General features: G+C 30.0%; 2 protein-coding genes across 2 annotated transcripts in view; both read right to left on the bottom strand.

Annotated features, from left to right (window-relative positions):
* LOC113371396 (UDP-glucuronosyltransferase 2B20-like) overlaps window positions 1-10790 on the bottom strand; it is a 39781-nt gene extending 28991 nt beyond the window's left edge. Inside the window, exons 1-5 of the mRNA XM_026612025.1 lie at window positions 10664-10790; window positions 7214-7934; window positions 6387-6612; window positions 6188-6300; window positions 5228-5334 (exon numbers count right to left, since the gene is read on the bottom strand). Of these exons, the coding sequence (XP_026467810.1) occupies window positions 5228-5334; window positions 6188-6300; window positions 6387-6612; window positions 7214-7934; window positions 10664-10695 (1199 nt within the window). The 5' untranslated portion in view covers window positions 10696-10790. The remainder of the gene's footprint in view (window positions 1-5227; window positions 5335-6187; window positions 6301-6386; window positions 6613-7213; window positions 7935-10663) is intronic.
* A 6938-nt stretch (window positions 10791-17728) lies between these two features.
* On the bottom strand, window positions 17729-21455 carry LOC113371375 (2-hydroxyacylsphingosine 1-beta-galactosyltransferase-like). Its single transcript, XM_026612006.1, has 6 exons — window positions 21265-21455; window positions 20422-21145; window positions 20063-20285; window positions 19529-19641; window positions 18184-18290; window positions 17729-18112 (listed from the first exon to the last, which is right to left on the bottom strand). Exons 1-6 carry the CDS (start codon window positions 21390-21392, stop codon window positions 17815-17817), a joined length of 1593 nt encoding a protein of 530 aa, XP_026467791.1. The 5' UTR covers window positions 21393-21455; the 3' UTR covers window positions 17729-17814.
* Window positions 21456-21681: the final 226 nt, after the last annotated feature.

The raw sequence follows: 21681 nt of genomic DNA, 5'->3' as shown, positions 1-21681 counted from the left end.
ATTTATTTATTAATTTGTTTATTAATTCGTTTTCTTCACCTTCCTCAACACCTCGCTAGCTTTCAAATACTTTTCCTTCCCACAGAAGATCTTCTTAATTCCATAAAATACTAAAAATAGGGCTCCTAAAAAGACTCCTAGCCACATTAGAAGCAAGTCCCACATAAATAGAGCAAAGGGGCTCATAGATACTGCTTGAGACTTCAAATGCGGTGCCCCCTTGTGTCTGAGTACGTATTCGCACCACCAAACTGCTTCTTGTAGTGGATGTTGAGGGCGGTCACGGAAGAGAGAGGATCTGCTGGTCATTTTTTCACGATAACTAGACGGAAAAAAATAATAAGTTTATACAAGTTAAGAGAATTCAATTATCTGGTTTGTCATTCTGAATCGTCTAATACGGAAATTGGAAAAAGTTCGAGTGTGATGAGCTAAAAACGACTGCCCTGATTTCAAAAATTTTCATCAAACTTGAATAGAAATCTTGTTGATTAGTTTTACTTGACGATCAACCAAGCCTATTCTTTATAATTAGCAGATAAATGTTTAATTATCTAGATCTGATGTTTCCAATCTGTGTGGCGTGCCAAGGGGGCTACAGCTGTTTTCTAAATTCTACTTTCCAAAACAAACCAACAATGTGGAAATCAAGTAAGAAAAGTTTTTCATGTATATTTTCACATGTTATGATGTTGCCTAATAGCGAAATTACTTTTTTTTATAAAGACAGGGGTGGCGCGGTACAAAGAAACGACTGGTCTAGATTTTAGCCAAAAATCCTGAACCGATTTTGAAAAATCAAAAATTCTTCAAAATTTAATAGTTGTATATTGTTAAATAGTTTCTGACAAAGATCAAATGGGTCGTTTTATTTAAAATTACTTGTTGGAAAATTATTTTGATGATGTTGATGAAACTTTGTATTATGATAAAAATCATGGTCTGAACTAACATGCTAAATTAATATAATCCTGCAAAAAGTCTTTGTGCTCAAATTAATACACTCATAGATTTTATGAATTTGTTTAAAATTTATTACAATTACAAATCGCATTGATTAGTTTTTTGTAAAAGCTAAAACTAGATTTTCAAAATAAACAGTTAAGAATTTTGTCTAAATAACTAAATATTATTTCTTATTAAATAAATCGCCATTAGTTAAGCGAGTTTTTTATAATTATCAGATTAGTGCAAAAGCGTTGAAAATTTTATTAAAATAGCTAAGTATCAACCCTTATTAATGAAATAGATTATTTATATATATTATGCAGTTTATGCAGGAAAAAAGCTATATACAACTAGTTCATTTTTTATATATTCTATTAAATAAAGCATTAATAAAACAATATTAAATTTTTTACTAAACAAACATTTACTTTTCATTCAGTTTACAAATTAACTTACTCGTGGCGCTAGTGCTTGATAACCGCAGCGTGTCAAACCTTTAACACACGAGGCACTCCCTTCTCTTCTTTTATCTATGGCGGCACGTTTTATTTGACGTTTAGTGTTCAGTAAGTTTTAAATCGAAAAGGTAGTTTAATAAAAATTAAATAAATTAAAGCATGGCAGGGTGAAAAGATATTTTAAACATAAAGCTAGTTATGTTAGTCATCAAAATATATTGATTTGGTGGATATTTACAGTGTAGTGTAATGGACTTGTTGGGTGCATGTATATGCTAGGTAAGATTGTTACCTTGTCTTAATAATAATTTTATATTGTTATATAAATAATTTAAAACGTGGAAGACTAAAAAGTAAATGCAAAGCATGTAAATGTGTTTTGATTGCATTGATTTAATTTAATAGTAAGTGGTTTTATTTATTTTCAAGACTGAACTTCAAGTTTGTTAAATTACAAAATGGCGTTCAATTATTAATTGAAATTGTGAAGACACCAAATTTATTAAAATTTGAATGGCAATAAAGTTTGCATAAGGTGATTTATTACTATTGTGTGAAGTGTACACACATGAAACAGATGGTAAGATTTAGATACCTCCTTTGCACTTTAAGCAGTGGTGTATATATCTATAAATATGAATAAATTGGTGATAAAATCAGAACCCCAAGAGGAAACATCCACACCTCAATCTATTCCCCCTGATTCAATTCACATAAAACAAGAATCACAAGACAACACCTATCTACAAAGATTCCTTCAATCCGAGGTGACAATCGATGAAGTCAAACAAGAACCATCCCTTTGCTGCAAAATATGCTTCAAAATCTTCCCACACAACTCAGCACTCGTCTACCATGAAATGAACCACAACAATACGAAACGATTCAAGTGCATGCTTTGTGATGAAGGCTTTTCGAGCCAGTATGTTTTATCCAACCACTTAAAATCACACACGACTGCCAAACAATTCGAGTGCAAGGTTTGTAATAAATTTTTCACCTTAGAAAAATATTTGGAGTTCCACATGCTTCTGCACACCGAGAGCAGGTTGCATGAGTGCAAAATTTGTTTTAGAGAGTTTACCAGAAAAGACTTGTTGGAGAAACATGAGCTAGTACATTACTATGCGAGGCTTAAGTGTGAGGTGTGTGGAAACACATATTCAACACGAGCTGCTTTGGTGAAGCATTTGGCTTTGCACGATAAGAAGTTTGAGTGTATTATTTGTAATCGATGGTTTGCCCTGGAGTTGTTTTTGAATAGACATTTGAAAGTGCATGTGGATGGGGATCGTTATGAATGTGCGATTTGTTCGAAGTCGTTTGCAAAGAAAGTGAGTCTTAGAAGACACACGAAGGAACTTCATAATGAGAAGAAAGTTTTGTAGTTGTAACGATGTGCCTTTTTTATATATTATAGTTTTAATCATAATTATTGTTATGTTTTATTATGGATTTTAGTCGTTTTTGTGATTTTTTGATAATAAATATTATTTTAAGCACTTTTTTAAATAATGTCTTAATATAATTATTAATAAACTTAATTTATATTATGATTTATGATATTTTATTTATAAATTTTATATATTTCTTTATAATATTGAAAAGCACTTGAGAAGATTTTTTAATTTTAAGCAAATGAGTCAATATATAATAAAATCATCTGATTATAATACCTGTCTATTTTTTTTTATAAAAAAAAGATTTTATGTGCTATATATCGTCTAGACTTGTGGGCCAATTTTTGATTAATTTATGGGTCTATAATCATATGCATTAACAGTTTTTTATTATCTTTATAATAATACCATCTGATGATAAACTATCCGGTCTATTTTTTTTGTAAAGGGTTCATTTAATCTACTTCATCTTCTTTGCAGTTCCAGTTGATGTGCCTTAAGGCAAGTTGCTGGAACTTCCAGCAAGTAAAGGCAAACGAAGTATTTGAATTTATTAAATGTTTTCAAATATATCATTGTAAATACTGCAACTTCTATGTGTTTACAAAAAATAAAATAAAACGCAAAATGTAAGTAAAACTTAATCAATCGAATTTAACACGAAGGACATTGTCTAATATTTTTAAGAATTATATAAACCGAATTGAAAAGTTAAAATGATTTATTTTAAGTATATAAGTGAGCTTTAGAACTTTAGACAGAATTGAAATTAAAATTCGAACAATTTTCGACATTAAAAAAAATATTTTGTGAAAATTAAAAAAAAATATCAGAAGCAGATAGTTTTTTGAATCATTCAAATCGGATGCTTATTACTTTCAAAAATTGCAATTTTTTGCACATCTAGCTCCGTATGTTCGAAACGGCTGAACTTGCCTTTGCAAAAACCTAATCACCACTTCACTCTATCATTACGAATTGAATGTTTTTTGAATCATTCAAATCGGATGCTCTGTTCTCTCAAAAACTCGATTTCTATTTTCTGCACCTTTTGCTCTGTAACTCCCAAACGGCTGGACCGCCATTGAAAACGTGAAGATATGCAAAAGTTTTCAATTTTGATTTTTGGATGATTACAATAACAAATATTTGCATTTCTCCACGTTTTAAAGGTTTCTGAACATTTTGTCATACTTTAGAAAAAAATTGTATGTATGTGTGTGTGTGTTCGTGTGCGTATTCGATTCTTATTGATAGAGAGATGTGCTGATTCGTTTTTGACAAATGTTGGTTCAGCCGTTTGAGAGTTACAGAGCAGAAGATGCAGAAAATAGAAATCAAATTTTTGAGAGAATGGAGCATCCGATTCGAATTTTTGAATTCGTAATGATGGGGAGAAGTGGTGATTAATTTTTGGCAAAGGTAGGTCCAGCTATTTCGGAGATTCACAGCTAAATGTACAGTACAGTTTTTGACGAAAAGATTACTTTTGGGGGGAAAAATTGTTTCAATTTTTTTCTAAAACATTGCTTTTTAACTAAATTTTATTTTTTGAATATTTCATTATGATACGGGAAGTTCCAGCAATTTGCCTTAAGGCACGATGCCATACACCACTAGTTTTTTTTAGTTTTTAATTTTGATAATTCTTTTAGTTTCCTTTTTTTCAAAACCGCTAAAGATTCATTTCCTAACTGTTACTAAAGTGGATTGCAATGTTTTAATTAATATTAAATAGTAGAAAAATTCTCAATATATTTTTAAATAAATGAATAAGTCAATTTATAATTATAAAAATCCAAACTAATTCAAAACTTCAGCATACATGAGTAAATTTAAACACACATTTCATAAACATACTAAGCATTTCATTATAAGGAATTTGGGAAAAAAAGTTAACCGAAGATTTGCAGAATCATGTTTTATTTAGTTATTTATTTATTTAAATTTTTTTTAGTATTAATAAACTTTTAGAATCTCTTCTTTTTGCTTTTCGACAATTTAAAATTTGTATAAACTTACATCCTAGAGTTTTGCGAATGTTTCCTTCTTCTGAAAATAGTTGTCCATATTTTTGTTGTAATTTTATTTTCATTTTGCATTGCGGTATGTCTATATAAAAACTTTATATGTGCCAATTTATTTAAACATAATCAGTTTCAGATTAGGTTGACACTGGCAAAGACTATCAAAGAACATTTATATGAGGTGTGTTTTGCAGTGGGTAAACTATTCGTATATTTTTTGTTACCTTGCTCCTTGCACCACATTTGTAATCTGTTAGTTATTATCATGCTAAACATTTTATACTAAAAATATTTTTTATGGCAAAACAGTATGCCGGGTCAGCTAGTATATATATATATACACTAGCTGACCCGGCATACTGTTTTGCCAAAAAAAAAAAATTATTGTTGTTACCTGGGTTCAGAAAGCATCCTCGACAATTTGGCAATGATAGCTTCCTCAGATAAATTAAAGATGTCCAATTTTTCAGCTACTCCAGCATCTATCGAACGTTTCATATTCTGCAAATAAAAACAAATGTGTATAACTAGGTGTAAGTGGCATTTTGTCTTAAAACAAACAAGTTTATTGGTCCTCCCTTGAATGTGTAAATAATTTAATAGACATAATCAATTACAATTAGGATTTAGCATTTCTAAAATTTAATACCAATTGGGATTTGGAACTAGCAAAGTTTTTGCAATAAATACATAATCATTTTGTTCGACAGATAGATTAAATTCTAAAAAAAAATCACGTCCACTTGCCATGTAGTCCTAGCCTAACAAAACGCTTGCCCATACATTTTAATTTAGGTTTGGATATGCATGGTAAGCGTTACTTTAATATTTTTTTTTATTACAAATGCATTTAATTTGTTTTATTTTTATAAACAAAAAGTGCAGGTGTAAGTGGCAAGTTGCATGAGCGCCTAAAAAAAACTATCAGCACGATTTCCAACTAATATGTTTCAATCAATTTTTGAAATTTTTTAATTTGGTTCATGGTTTTTGGCAAAAACATCGACTATTTCGCACTGATGCATATTTGCTTGCTATTTATAAAGAAATTTGCTATTTATAAAGAAATAGCCTCTTGGAGAAATTTAATTAAAGAAATTTCTCATATAAAGAAATCAATCGTTGCGCAAAACTAATGAAAGCGAATTCTTATCGAATGATTTCTAAAGTTTTTAAATCGACGACTTTTTTGATACAGGGTCAAAAGTACAATTACAAACGCATACTTTTGCCAATTTTGGTGTCTAACGATTTAGAACTACTTCGAACGTCGAGAAAAAAATAAAATTGGCAAGGATCCTATAACTTCTTTTTCAGGACATTAATTTGATAAAATATGATTAAATTATCATACCGTATGTTGATCTGCGAAGAATGGTATTCCCAACATGGGTACCCCGTGCCAATGAGACTCCTGGGTGCTCAAGAGACCACCATGGGTCATAAAGAGAACAGTTTTCGGGTGCCCTGGAAATTGGAAATTGATTATAGTTCCAACAATTTCCCAACAGTTTTTATCATTAATTTAATTGATCTTGATAATTTTGTATTACCTAATATGTCGTTTTGAGGCATCCAGTCTTGCAGCAAGACATTTTTAGGCAAATCCAATTTGTCCTTGTTGGAGAATTTCCATAAAAAGTGATAATCGGGGAATTTTGCAAACGCCTTTATGAACATTCGAATACGTTCGTCTCCTAACATTTCGCTCTTAACATTTGAACCGAGGCTGAACAGAACGGCCCCCTTTTTGGAAGACTCTATGAACCGTTTGATGTCCTAAAAAAAAACAAATGCTGCTGTTAATAGAATGTGTAAAATGGCAATGCTGTACAAAATTAAGGGAACGATTCTGCCGGATAACAGAAAAATGTTATGGCAAGGCCATGTTACGCTCCGACTTGCATACATTATGCTACTGAATCATATTGAATACAGTTAATATGTCATGTATTTGCTGTGCATTCAGGCGTTTTACACATGAACTGCTGCGTCACTCGTATGTTGTGAAGCTGGGTCAGAAAGACTCTATTACCTAAGATCGTTTTTTTTGCATTTGTGCGGTTTCTAGGTTAAATTTTCTATCTGACAACTCGAGAAAAACATGTGAATGCACAGCAACCACATAGCTTTAGTCAATATTTAGTTTGGAAAGCTCATTATAACATGGCCTTGCCATAACATTTGTCTGTCATGCGTCAGAATCGGTCCCTAACTTTTGTATAAATTTGTCTGATATCATTCATAACAATAGAATAGTTTAAAAGTTGCAAGAGATATAATAAATCAATAAGCTTTCATGATCAGGATTTATCGAGTCAGAATCATTATTTGAAGGTGTATTGATTATGAATTATATTTGTATTATTTTTCCCCTTACCTGTGGTGCCTCTTTAGGTTGCTTAACCTGTAACCCCCCGACAGGTATGACGTTAGGCAGCAGCGGTTCAGGAACATCTATCGAAGGATGCACGTTGACCAAAAACAACTCGATCCTCCTCTCCAACTCCCTTGCGTTTCCAGCGCTTTTTCCAAAAACCTTCTCCATCAGCTCCTGTGCACCCTCCACATCCTTCTTCCTCGCCCAATTATCGACCACGTAGTAGAACAGATTCAAGGACCTCTCCCAGAAATTCATCACAGGCGTGAAGGTGGTTGCATAGTAAGGTTTCAAAGAGGCAAAAATGGGGTTGCCAGATGCGTCGTAGGTGTTTGGAGGGTTCATGAAAGCGCTGACGCCAACCACGGGAGGGTTGTTGAATTTTTGGAGGATACCAAGGATGCTTGGGAAGGAGCTGTAGTCGTATATTACCAAGTCGAAGTGGAAATCATTGGGGTAGCGTAGGAGGGTTTGGAGACCCTGAGATCTCAAAATGGCGCGGTTCGAGATGGCAAAGTATTTCATGAGGTCGGAGATGCTGGAGTAGATTCCTAGAGAGGCGTATTCGATCAGGTCGAAGTTTTCTTCTTCGTAGAGGGCTTTGTAAACGTCTTCTATGAGAATGTAGTGCAGGTTGGCCGCTGGCTCTTTGTCTATGTCGACGCTTAAGGCTGTTATGTTGTAGCCTTTGGCCGCTAAGGCTTCCATTAATGAACGATTCCTGGAAGAAAAAATAATAATTATTAGAAATTATTGATGTTATTTTTTACATATTAATAAAAGCAATCTAGTCCAGTCATTATAGTAAGTACACCTCGGAATTTGAGATACCCAGCTGTAAGTCTGTAAATACTTGTATATTGACACCTTAAAGTTGTCTCAAAACCTACATATGGTATTGACACTCTATCATATGTAGGTTTTGAGACAACTTTAGGGCGTCAAGATACAAGTATTTACAGACTCACAGTTGGGTATCTCGAATTCCGAGATTCTTACTTAACTCAAGCTTAAATGACTGGACTAATCATAATATATCTAGTAACGAATGGCAACCCAAACGGCTGACCTATCTCTAATTAATAAATTTTATTATTACAATTTCTAAAATTTTGATGAACTTTTTATTAATGCAACAATGAGGCGAGGTCTATTTTCACTTGTAAACATATTGCTATCTATATTTTCAGGCTAAAACCGATGTCACTGCTGCTGGACATCAGGTTGTCCGAGGCGGGTATCGAACATGAAACTTTTAATTGAAATCCCACGGCTCTAGCCATTAATCCCCAGAGGAGTCCAATGTTAATAGAAAGGAAAACTGATTTATAGATTTATATTTCGGTTTCGCTCATTGTCATCATCAAATTTGAAGTTAAAAAAATACTAGGTATGTTTCTTTCAAAAAATTATTATGATTGTGCATAATTGATTTGTACGTTCCGGTTTTAATTGTAGCAATTTAATTTTTATGTAGTAATTTGATTCATTATGGGCCAATTCTCAGATAACATAGAAGTTATATAGTACGGGTCTATAATCGTATGAGTTGTGTTAGATACTAAACTTTTCATTCACAACCGTATTATCACACAGATTATGGATTAATACCTTGCCTTTGACTAACTGATTAAACAAACATGGCGTCAACACGAAGTTGGTTACAATAAAGCATAGACTAAAAGTAACTTTTAGATACGCTCTGGCGTCTGGTTTTGAAATAATTTCTCACCTTTCCCACAACCTCTGGATTAACACGAATATTTCGAAGACTAAGACTGACTAAACCCGTACAGCCATTTTAGTGTTTTACCATACCTAACCTAAAACCGAGCTCCTTTTTTATATGTAAAAAGATATACAACTAGTTTCATTTTTACACACCAGAGGCTTCCGATACGAAAGTGTACTTGCGCAGCCAACTTCACGCGTGTACCTTATCTGTGCTTTTATTTTATTTGTTGTATCTGTTGTAACTTTTGACCAATTCGCTTAATTTGGGTGACGTTTTCGGCAATTTTTTTCTAAAATAAATAAACTAACACTTTTTCTAACAACGAAAGATTCTAAAACTGCTCTGTATAATTTAAAAACGCATTTAAAAATTGATATTTGATTTGAGTGTGCTGAGAGCATTTGAGTTGTTTTGTTGTTTGTAAGACAAAACTATTTGTTTAGTATGAATGATGTATAGGACTTGTATAAAATTAAAGTATCTACTACTGCTTTTTCCAAAAATAAAACATCATACCATTATTCTCTAAAAATCCAATTTATCATGATTCAAAGAAGTACCTGCATAAACTTCAAACATCTTACATAACTTCTGTGTTTTCGAAAAATTTGTTCAAAATTAAATACTAGGGTTTACACAAAAACGGACATTTCAAAAAACTGGTTTTCGAATTTTAATTTTTCTAAAAAAACTGGTTTTAACCGGTTTTCGAATTTTATATAGAAAATAAATTTTTGCTCGAATATTCTGTAAATTATCCGCAAATTTAGTGTAATTTAGAATAGTATTTTACTGAATTTATTTATTGTTCAATTTTATAGATAGTAAACAAAAAATTTTTTAATTTTAATTAGTAGAGCTAAAAAATAATAGTTTATCTTGATTAAATAACTTTGAAAATAATTATTCGTTATTCATGCATAATTTTCATATATAAGAATGAAAATATTTTTATGATAGTGAAAGGAAAGTTTTCGAATGAAAAAAAATAATACATTTTTAAATAAAAAAAAATCATTAAATAAAAAAAATAAAAATATATTAGATACATGTTGATACATACTTGTTAATATCAATTATAGTTTTAAAAACAATTATGCTAAACTCAGGTATTGTCTGTTCCGAGCAATTTTAATTAATTAATTTTAAACATTCTATTTGTTTTTTTTTTGTTTAATAAAATATGATTTCAAAAAACGTGTCCTTTGTTTACTCACAAAATTTACTGAAATAGAAAATACTCTCATACTTGCGACCAAATTATCGTTAATTGTTTTTAAAGCCTTATATAATAATTCTTGTTCTTTAATTTGTAGCTTCTAGGGTTTAAAACTCTCTTTTTTAAGTTTGAGTAGAGGAAGTTACTTCTTCAAGAAATCAAACTGATTTAAATTAATATATACACTGGTAAAAAATCTCAATTAATATACATTAGTCAAAAGATAACACAAAACCATTCTGGGAACCAAAGCAGACTGATAAGATTCCAAATGCTATCGCTTTCATCTATCTTTTATATTTGGCTATATTTGTCATTTTCCATTTATACAGTGAAAACCGACTTTTTTCACTAAAAAAACGGTTTTCGAATTCCATAATTTTTGCCAAAAAACGGTTTTTGAAAACCGACAAACCCTATTAAATACTTTATAATATTAGTATTATCATAGTGCTCTACTGCAATTCGGTATACTCAAAAAAGTACTTTTTCTTACCATATATGGTGGCTGGGTGACGCAATCGTCATCAGACATAAAATGTTTCCTTTGAATTTCGTTTCACTTTTTTTAACAACTTTATTATCACATTTTGTGTTAATTATAAATAATGCAAAAATTGTTAAAATTAAACAATTTTTTGATAAAAACATGGTTGGATAATTTATTATTAAATAAATAATGGTAATTTATAAACTATCTTTGGTTAATTTATAAAGGACATATTTATAAAATTTGGATGAAAGCTGTAAAAAAATAGTTTTTTATTTTTGTTAAACATATAATCACATAAAATATATTTTAAAATTATAAGATTAAAAAATTTTTTAGTTTTTTATATACAAGATATTTATTATCTTGAGGGTTGATTTATTTATTATGGAGTATTTATTATATAAATATAAATGTAATAATTTATTAAAAAAATGATCCCAAAAATCTAAAATTGTATTAAATATTTTCTAACTATTTTTAATATTTAAAACACTGTATAAATTAACAAATTTTATTAATATTTTAAAGTACACTAATTTTTGGGGTCCTTTACACTTTAAACATCCACACCACTACTTCAACATCTCAACCTCAAACAAACATTCACTCCACCGGACAATTTTTACAAAAACATTTTTTAAAAATCGAAAATTATATCAAAAGTTCCTAAACTATTTCTGACATACAAAAAACTTCTCAAACTATCGTTTTCTTACACTATTTATTATTAAGTGACGTCGATGAGTATCTGAAAGTGACCTTAGTACTACTGATATTCGCCTTCGTTTAATATAATCTCGTTCAATAAATGCCAACGACAATTGCATAATAGGCAGAGATAGTCAACTTCAGAAAAATAAATATTGGTGTATGGGATCGTGGCTTAAGGAAAATTGCTGGAACTTTCCGTAGCGAGGAATGAAAGTAATCAATAATTGTTTTAGATACTTTCAAATAGAATATTTGTTATGGAAACATACTGTAAATTTATAAGTGCTTAATAAATTGGGCGACGAGGGTATTTTGAAAACAACTTATGTGTATGTTTACAAGAAATTTTTTTTTAATTTGATTTCATTGATAATTTTGAATTTTTTCAAAATTTTGATTTTTTTTTTTAAAGTTTGTTCTGTTTTGGAATCTTTGAAACAAAATCGATTTTTTTGAATTTTCTGAGAATTTGGAATTTTTTGATATTTTTGTAGGATATCAATTTTTTTAATTTTTGATATTTTTTGAAATTTTTTAAAATTTAGATTTTACTGAAAATTTAGAAATTTTTGATATTTTTGTAGGATATCAATTTTTTTAATTTTTGATATTTTTTTAAATTTTTTAAAATTTAGATTTTTCTGAAAATGATGGAAAATTTCTTTGATTTTTTTGACAATTTTGATTTTTTTTTATTAACATTTTCAAAATTACGATTTTTTTTGTGAAACCATTTTTTGCACACTGTCTACACAAGTAAGAGTTTTTTTTAATTAATCTAATCGGATGATCCGTTCTCTCAAAAACTGCATAACCGTTTTTACACCCTCTTCGCTCCATACCTCCGAAACGGATAGACGTGCCTTTTGCAAAAACGCCTCGCGATCGAAAACGAATCGCATGTTTTTTCAATCATACAAATCGGTTATTCCAAACTGACGAGGACATTTGTTTGAACCATATAAATGAACTTCAAAATTAAAAATCTTGGTACGGAACACAAATAAATGACACATTATAGAAATCTCTATATTATATCTGATAATTTGATGTGCATATGTCTAATGAATATTTTGACCGCCAAATGGCATTTAACGTTTTTTTATTGAGAATCCATAACCGATGGACCTACCTTTCCTTTCAATACAAATAAAATGTTTTTTGAATTATTCAAATCGCACGTTCCGTTCTCTCAAAAACTGAATTACGTTTTTTGGCTCTTTTTACCCCGTATCTTCGGAACCGCTAGACCTGCCTCTGTCAAAAACTAATCAGCTCGTCTCCTTGTCAATACGAAACGAATGTTTTTTTAATTATTCAAATGGGCTGATTCGTGCCTCCGAAATCGTCGACGAAAATTTGTATCCGTACACATACACACACGGATATACACACACACACATACATCAGTTTTTCTGAGGGATGTCAAAATGTTCAGACACCTCTGAAACGTTTAAATATGCAAAAAGGTTAATTTTTGATTTTTTGCATCATTTTTATTTTTTTTTTCTTTTTTTCCATTTTTTACTTTTTTAATTGTTTCTATTTTTATTATGCACATTTTCTATTCTTGATGTGTGAATATACTAGGCGTAAGTGGCATTTTGCCATAAGGGTAGTTGCATAAACATCTCTATATGTATAAATAATCGACTTAAGTTAGACTAGAAGTTAGACTTAGCTATTTCTTTTTTGAAGAATTCTTCGTCCTTATCGAGTTTTACCGAAAGGCTTTTAAATTCTTATAATCGGTTCAGCCGATTTTGAGAAAACATCGAACAAAAGTCACAGCATACAGACACACAAGGTTTTTGAAAATTTGGTCTCAAGCGCTTTAGAATGACTTGAAACATCGGTAAAACATAAACTTTGCAAGTCGGATTTTCAAACAAAGACTATAACTTCTTTTTTTGGGAATTTGATAGACAAGAAAATAAAAAAAATGAATGTTAGATGTTTAATGAAGGTTTTCTTCCCCTGCTCTAACTATTTAGTATACGCAGTGTTTAAGTTTTACGAAAGTTAATATATTTTGTTTTGAAAAACACAATTATAATTTTTTAACATGTATTTATTAGAGATAATTTTGTTTGTTTTATAATTAGTTTTTTTTTATCAAATTAGATAATTCGCTTATCAGACGATAAGAATGATAATGAGGTTGTAATAATTTTATAATAATAATGATACATAATTACATAAATGATAATTGTTATCTTAATCATACAAAAATAAATTTCCATGCTTATCTATAAATATATTTTGCAAATAAACAAATACTTTTGTTACGAGTGAATGAAATTATAATATATTTTTAATAATTTATTATATTAATGTATTATTAATATAATTAAAACACAATTGTGTTCAAAAATTAATAATTATTTTAAGTTTTCTTATATTTTAACGTAAAATACTAGAATTTCTTCTAAAACTTTAAGAATGTAGCAAATATTTTAGCAAGACTTGTTTTTCTCAAATTAACTCTTTTATTTTACTCCATTTTTATTATTAAATTTTATTTATCGCATATAGTCAAGTTAAAAACCAAATTATGCACAATAATAACCGTATGGAGGCGCTGCTATAGCTTTAGTAAAGTTAAGAACCCTGAAATCCGCCATCTTGAAGTTAGTCCTTAATGAAAATAATCTTGAAGTTAGTCCTTATTAGCGAAATTAAAATACTGACAGTTTATTTGTTAAATATTAGTTAATATTTCATATCTTCATATAAGATAAAATAATTTTCTCAATATGCTCTATTATAAGAGTATCTTATGAAATAAATCAATTTGTTAGAAACAATAACACAAATGTCGACTTGTTTTGTTTTTGCTATTTTATCTTTATGAATGTGCTTATTTGTTTGTCTCTGATCCACAAAGAGTGGTGTTATAATATTAAATATTAAACCATATTAATAATCAGCAACTTTTTCTTTTAATCAACTGATTTGAATGGTTAAAAAAATATTCGATTCCTATTGATAGAGAGAAGTGCTGATTAGTTTTTGGCAAAGGTAGGTCCAGCAATTACGGAGCAAAGAGTGCAGAAAATACAAATTTTGAGAGAAAGGAGTATCCGATTTGAATGATATAAAAAAAACATTCAATTTGTAATGATTGGGAGAAGAAGTGATTAGTTTTTAGTAAAAGCAGGTGTAGCCTTTTCGGAGATACGGAGGTAAATGTAAAAATGATAGTTTTTGAGATACATAAGCATTCGAGTTGGATGATTCAACAAACTTTCTGCTTGTGTTGACGAAACGATAGCTTTTGAGACGAGATTTTTTTTTAATATTCAAAAAATATTTCCTAAGCTTTTATATTTTGTCCTAATAAGCATAGTGAAAGAGACTGTATTTATTATAATATATTTGAATGATGATTATTTTCAATAAGGACTAACTTTAATATGGCGGATTTCAGGGTTCTTAACTTTACTAAAGCTATGGCAGCGCCTTCATACGGTTATTACTGTGTTTAATTTGGTTTTGAACTTGACTATATCTGACAAATAAAATGTAATAATAAAAATGAAGTAAAACAAGTTTTGTTCAAATTTTTGCTACACTCTAAAAATTTTAGAAGAAATTATAGTATTTTACGTTAAAATATAAGAAAACTTAAAATAATTATTAGTTTTTGAACACAACAGTTTAATTATATTAATATAACACATTATTAAAAATATATTATAATTAATAAAAGTATTTGTTTATTCACAAAATATATTTATAGATAAGCATGAAGTTTTATTTTTTGTATGATTAAGTATTTTAACAATTATCATTTATGGAATTATGTTTCATTATTATTATAAAATTGTTACAACCTCATTATCATTCTTATCGTGTGATAAGCGAATTATCTAATACGATCAAAAACTATTTATAAAACAAACAAAATTGTCTCTAATAAATACATATTAAAAAAATTATAATTATTCCTCGAATATTTTATTACGGTACTGGAAGTTCCAGTAATTTGCCTTAAGGCACGATGCCATGCACCACTAGTTCTCTATTAAATTTGTATGACAAAACGTTTTAATTATGTATTTTAGCCCATGAACAGGTGTTTGATAAACACTGTTCTAATATCCACGATGACTTGTTCATTTTCATTTTGCTATCTATTGTTGTTTTTCTTGTTTATAATTATTATTGGAAACTAAATGATATTTGATGACGAATCAATATTTTATAATTTAACTAAAATATATGTAATTTAAGGGAATTGCCGGAACTTACCAAAATATGTATAATGACATATCATATATCACGATATATGTATAATGATATATCTCTTATGTAAAGGTTTGACCAATTTTTATTAAATTTTATAATCACGTTCAATATGATTGAGATCAGAGCCAATATCTATTTTTACTACCCCTAAGGGGTAAGGGTTGGCCACTCTTAAGTTAAGGTTTCTGAACATTTAAAACCCAAAAAAATAATCATTAGACATATGCACATCAAATTATCACATATTTCATAGATAGTCTAATAATAACAAATTTTGTTTACGTTTCTTATGGGTTTGTTCGTGATACTGCAACGCGGCGCCCACGCGCTTCGATATTTCGATTCTACGCAGCTAACGTGTATATCAATTGCTTCAAAAAAAGTTCAAAACATTTCAAAGTATAAAAAAATTAAAATTTCTTAAAAAGGTAATTTTTTTCCAAAATTTTTAAAAATTTCAAAAATCCCTTTTTCTCAAGTGATTTTTTTTTTAAATCTTTAATTTTTGGTACGGAAAGTTCCAGCAATTTGCCCATATCTCGATGTCATGCACCAGTAGTTCTTATATAATTTGCTCATAAAAGCCACATATAGCCCCAAATTTTTAACTACCTGCAAACAAACCCATTTTTAAAAGAAATAGGAATTTTAATAATGTAATGATTTTTCATCCCACTTCCAGCCAATAAATATTTTTTATTGAATTTTGATTAAGATTACCTTGAACTTCTGGAAAAGCTTAAATTTAACTTTAAAACAAGTAATTTTCAATTAAGGGTTGTCCAAACCTATATATTTTTATAAATTTTGAGACCAATTTTCCTTAGTAACTTTCTGTAGGGTAGGTCCATAAATCGAAAATGAAAATTTTTGCATATCTTCACGTTTCAAAGATTTCTGAACATTTTGGCATACCCTAGAAAAAATTTTTGTATGTGTGTGTGTATGTATGTACGGATACAATTTTTCTTCGACGATTTCGAGAACACGGATCAACCGATCTGAATAATTAAAAAAGCATTCGATTCCTATTGATAAAGAGACGTGCTGAATAGTTTTTGTCAAAGGCAGGTTCAGACGTTCCGAAGATACTAGGTCAAAGAATGCCAAAAATCGTAATTAAATTTTTGAAAGAACGGAGCGTCCGATTTCAATTATTTGGATTCAAAAAACATTTACTTGTATTGATAAAATGAAGAACTGATGAAATTTTTTGGGAAGGCAGTTCTAGCTGTTTCGGAAATCAAATAAAAAAGTAAATAAAAAATGCCACTTAGCGGACGAAAATGATCGTCAGACTAGTCATATGCACATCAAACTCTAAGATTTTACAGATATTTTAATAATATCTATATCGCCATTTATATCATAGCTCCGCGGCGCTCGCGCGCTGCTTTATTTCGTTTCTTGAAACGAATTGAGATTGCTTTGAAAAAAAGTTCACAATTTCCAAAATATTTCAAAGTAAAAAAGTAGAAAACCCTAATTTTTCGAAAAGGTCTTTTTTTTTTCAAAAATTTTATAATTCTTAAAAATCTAGTTTTTTTCAAATTTCTATAAAAAATTAAATATTTTTAAAACTTGAATTTTTGGTACGGGAAGTTTCAGCAATTTGTTTTAAGGCACGATGCCATGCACTACTAGTTAACTTCCTGTAGGGCAAGTTATAGCAATCGCAAAAAATCGAGAACGAAATTTTTTATATATCTTTACGTTTCAAAACCTTCTGAACATTTTGGCATACGTTAGGAAAAATGGATGTTTATGTGTATGTGTGTGTGTTTGTGTATGTGTGTGTGTGTTTGTGTATGTGTGTGTGTGTTTGTGTATGTGTGTGTGTTCGGATACATATTTTCGTCGACGATTTCGGAACACGGATGAAGTGATTTGAATAATTAAAAAAATTTAAATATTTAGTATATAAATTTTTAGTATGGTCGATATAAATAGTTTAAATATTTAATTGCAAATGAGTTTAAAAGTGTCTATAAACGAGTGTTAATGTATATGAATGTTTATGAATGTGTGTGATTGTATATAAATGAAACAAAAAATATTAAAAAATATTTACTCTGTACATTTCGAACACTAATACGTGCCACAAACAAATTTAACAACAAATATTTTCAACAAAAATAACATCCACCAAATAAAATTGAACTAATCTTCACATTGCCCTAAAAAGCATATATTTATCTAATTTTTTTCTCCTCAAACTCTTTTCGTCTAATATTTGTAATTTCTTTTCTTCTAAAGATCTTCTTGAGAATCAAGACTACCAGAAATGCTACCCCCAGGAACATTCCAAGCCACACGAGCATCAGATCCCACATAAAGAGTGCGGGGGCCTCCATAGCTGCCGCCAAGGACTTCAGGTGGGGGGCTCCTTTGTGCCTTAGCACGTATTCGCACCACCATGTCGCCTCTTGCAACGGATGCATCGGACGGTCGCGGAAACGAGACGATCTCAGCGCCATCTTTTGACGGTAACTAGAAATTATATACGTTTCGGTAACTAATTGGGGTCATAGTAAGAATTAAAAATACATAATTATTATTACCTGGTATTTTCCAATATCATTTTAATTTTCTGATAAACAATTTCTTCGGTGAGTTGGAAAAAGTCTAATTTTTCGCCGACGCCTGCGTCCACAGACTTTTGCACATTCTAAAAAAATAAAATGAAAAAATATTGATGTAAGAAACTATAATATATATATATATATATATATATATATATATATATATATATATATATATATATATATATATATATTAAGTGGTAGAGTCTTGGATTTGTGAATATTTTGTGGAGTCCAAAATATGTGGAACAAGAATCCAAAAAGTAATAAAAAACAAAAAAAGTTTTTTAATAAACTATTTCTTTATTTATTTATTTACTGTCGACGTTTTGGAACTAGGTACGTCAGGACATCTGTCAAGAAACATGATTTTGATAAGATTTAAACAAACAATATGTTTAAGAAAAGCAGATTAATTTTTTAATTAATAAAATAGTTGAAAAAATGATGTACAGAAATATGATAATATGATCAAAATGAAAATGATAACAATAAATGAGTAGATTATATAACAGGATATTAAAAAGATAAAATTTGCAAGTTTTGGAAAGTTTTAAGAAAAAGTTAATGAAAAAATTGAATTAATTACCTGTATGATACGTTAGCACTTCTTCACTAAAAAAGATTTTATCAAAAAATTAATTTATGAGTTACTTTTTAGCCGTATAGGTAAATTTTGTAAATCAAAATTGAAACAAACAATATTATTCTCTCGATGTTATGAGATCGGCTGTTTGTAATGAACTGATTCTGAGTCACACGTGCGCTACTTGAAAACTGTAAGGATATGTGTGTGTGTTTTTATATATGAGGATGTAAATACTTATTGATCTTAAATGGAAGTCGATATTAATTGTTTTACAAAAAGTGTAAAAAATTTAAATAAGAATACGAAGAGAAGAAAGAAATACGTATGCCATACGTATACTGTATCTTATATTATTTCAATTTCTGGCACATCTCAGCTGCTTTTTGGCTGAATAATAATGTAGACATTTTATTTTTCTTATTTATAACCATGAATTTATTATACATATTCTAATATTGTCTAGGCTCATAAGTAAATTGAAATTTTTGGCAGATGACAGTTTTCATTTGTTTTCAATGCCAAACAATGTCTCAAATATTTTCTATGTCAAATAATGACATGTCGTATTTTGCAAAAGTTTTTTATTTAGTTCTACAATATTACTATATTTTTATAATCAAAAAATTCCCTTAACAAACTTCAGAAAGATTTATCAAAATTCGAATAATTGTTTAAGAGGAGTATATTTACATATTTCATTACAGAAGAATTTTATATATATATAAGATTTATTACCGTGTGCTGGTCGACGAGAAAGGGCATCCCAATGATGGGCACTCCGTGCCAGGTCGATTCTTGAGAACTCAATAAGCCTCCATGAGTTATGAACAATTTTATATTGGGATGAGCTGAAATATAAATAAATCTTTATTTATTACCTGTTGGGTAAGATATATCTGTTGCCTAATTTTACGCATATTTTCTGATATTCTGGTCTTAAGGCATTTGGGCTTATTGGACGAGACAGGACGAGGATAAGAAGCCAAAAGATTTTTTTTTTGAAATATAGCTAATATGAAAATTTTGTTTTTATTTTAAATACAGTCCTTGATAAATGTCCTTGTTGAAGTTTAACTTAATTTTTATCCTTTTTGGAATTCGCATGACAAGTATTACTTTATATTTATAAACATTATTTTTCCTAGATCAAATCGGAAACTTTTCACCGAGCCTTTGACTCTTATAAGAAATCATAACATTAGAACCAAAAAATAATAAGAAAAACTAACACCTAGTTACTCTTTATATTTTTATTATTATCAATATTACCTAAGACATCATTCTGTGGCAACCACTTCCGCACCATCAGATTTTTCGGGAAAGTCCTGTTTTCCAATTCGATTTTCCACAAAAAGTTGTACTCGGGGAACCTCGAAATGGCTTTGATGAACATGCCTATCTTTTCCTCACCGATTATTTCACTTTTCATATTGGTTCCGAGGCTGAAGAGTACGGAACCCTTTTTTGAAGACTCCAGGAACCTCTTGAGATCCTAGATAATTAATAATAGATTATAGAAAACAATATTATAATAGAACATTCAGAAGACATTAATATAATGAAAGAAAAAAATACATACTGTGTTGCCCGATTACAATTATAACTTTTATTCCTTTACTATTCCTTACCTCTGGTAGAGCTTTTGGTTCCTTAATCTGCAACCCCCCAACCTGTATGACATTAGGCAACACCGGCTCAGGCACATCCATCCCTGGATGACTATTAACCATAACCAACTCGACCTTCTTCTCCAAATCGCCAACATCTAACTCGTAATCACCAAAAACTTCTCTTACCTCATTTCTTACCCACCAGATGAGCAGCCTCCTCTGCACCAACTCCACTGAGTACAACAGAGAGTTGTAGAGCCTCTCCAGAAAAGACATTGTGGACCCCATGGTGGTCGTGTAATGGGGTTTTAATGAAACGAAATTTGGTGACCCCACCAAGTCGCTTGTGTGTGGTGGATTGGCAAAAGCAGTTATGCCTATTTGGGGAGGAGAATTGAATCTGGATACAAATCCGTGGAGACATGGTAAGTTTGTGTAATCGAATATGACTAAATCGAATTTGAAGTCTTTAGGGTAATCTAGTAATCTTTGTAACCCCTCTGATTTCAAAGAGGCTCTGCAGACTGTGAGGTACCATTTGGCAATGTCCACAGTGATTCCTATGAGGGATTTTTTGGAGAATTCGAGTAAATCAAATGGTTCGTCTCCTGAATATAAGGATTCGTACACGCCGTTTATTTTCAAGTAGTGTATGTTGGGACCAGATGTTTTATCAGTATCTATGCTCAGGGCTGTCACATTGTGGCCGTTAGATGCCAGGGTTTGCATTATTGCTTTGTTCCTGAGGAAAAAAGGTCAGTTGCATTTTCAGTTTAATACATATAAAGATAATGTTTAAGAATCTAAAAAGATTTTATATACATTTCCAATTGTGTTATTAGTAGATTTTTTTTTTCTTACCAAATGTGATGACTCGGTGATGCCATAGCCATGATGCATAGAATATTTTTTTGTCTTTTTGGTTTTTCAGCATTTTGTCCATTTATTATTAATAATAATAATGATAAATATAATAATACTGTTCTCATTTTTTAAATGCAGTTTCTATTCACTATCATGAATATAATCTGAAAAGAAATAATTTATTTAAATAATATTAGAGCGGGTCGCTTAGTATGGATAAAAAAAGTCGCTTAGGCACATACGATTTTCTGATACTAGCGATCAAAATAAGATACTTTGCTGATGAAACCAAATCATTAAAATGAATTCTGATATCCCGTGCATTGACCCAAAGATAAGGGTTCAATTCTGAAAAATGTCTTAGGGAGGGTCCCAAAGGGTGAACCACGGGCATGGGTGGTTTGGCCTTCCAAA

The sequence above is a fragment of the Ctenocephalides felis genome, unplaced genomic scaffold (assembly GCF_003426905.1).
Source record: "Ctenocephalides felis isolate EL2017-DRISC unplaced genomic scaffold, ASM342690v1 CF-g0.4_SCAFFOLD_00845, whole genome shotgun sequence".
NCBI lineage: Eukaryota > Metazoa > Arthropoda > Insecta > Siphonaptera > Pulicidae > Ctenocephalides > Ctenocephalides felis.
The sequence above is the reverse complement of the archived record's forward strand: the minus strand, read 5'-3'. Positions and strand labels throughout refer to the sequence as shown.

Coding starts and splice junctions, on each gene's coding strand:
- LOC113371375 (XM_026612006.1), bottom strand. CDS start 21,392: ATGAGAACAGTATTATTATATTTATCATTATTATTATTAATAATAAAT. Junction 20,286..20,421: donor AACCAAAAGCTCTACCAGAG/GTAAGGAATAGT, acceptor TTAATTATCTAG/GATCTCAAGAGGTTCCTGGA. Junction 19,642..20,062: donor GCCACAGAATGATGTCTTAG/GTAATATTGATA, acceptor TTTATATTTCAG/CTCATCCCAATATAAAATTG.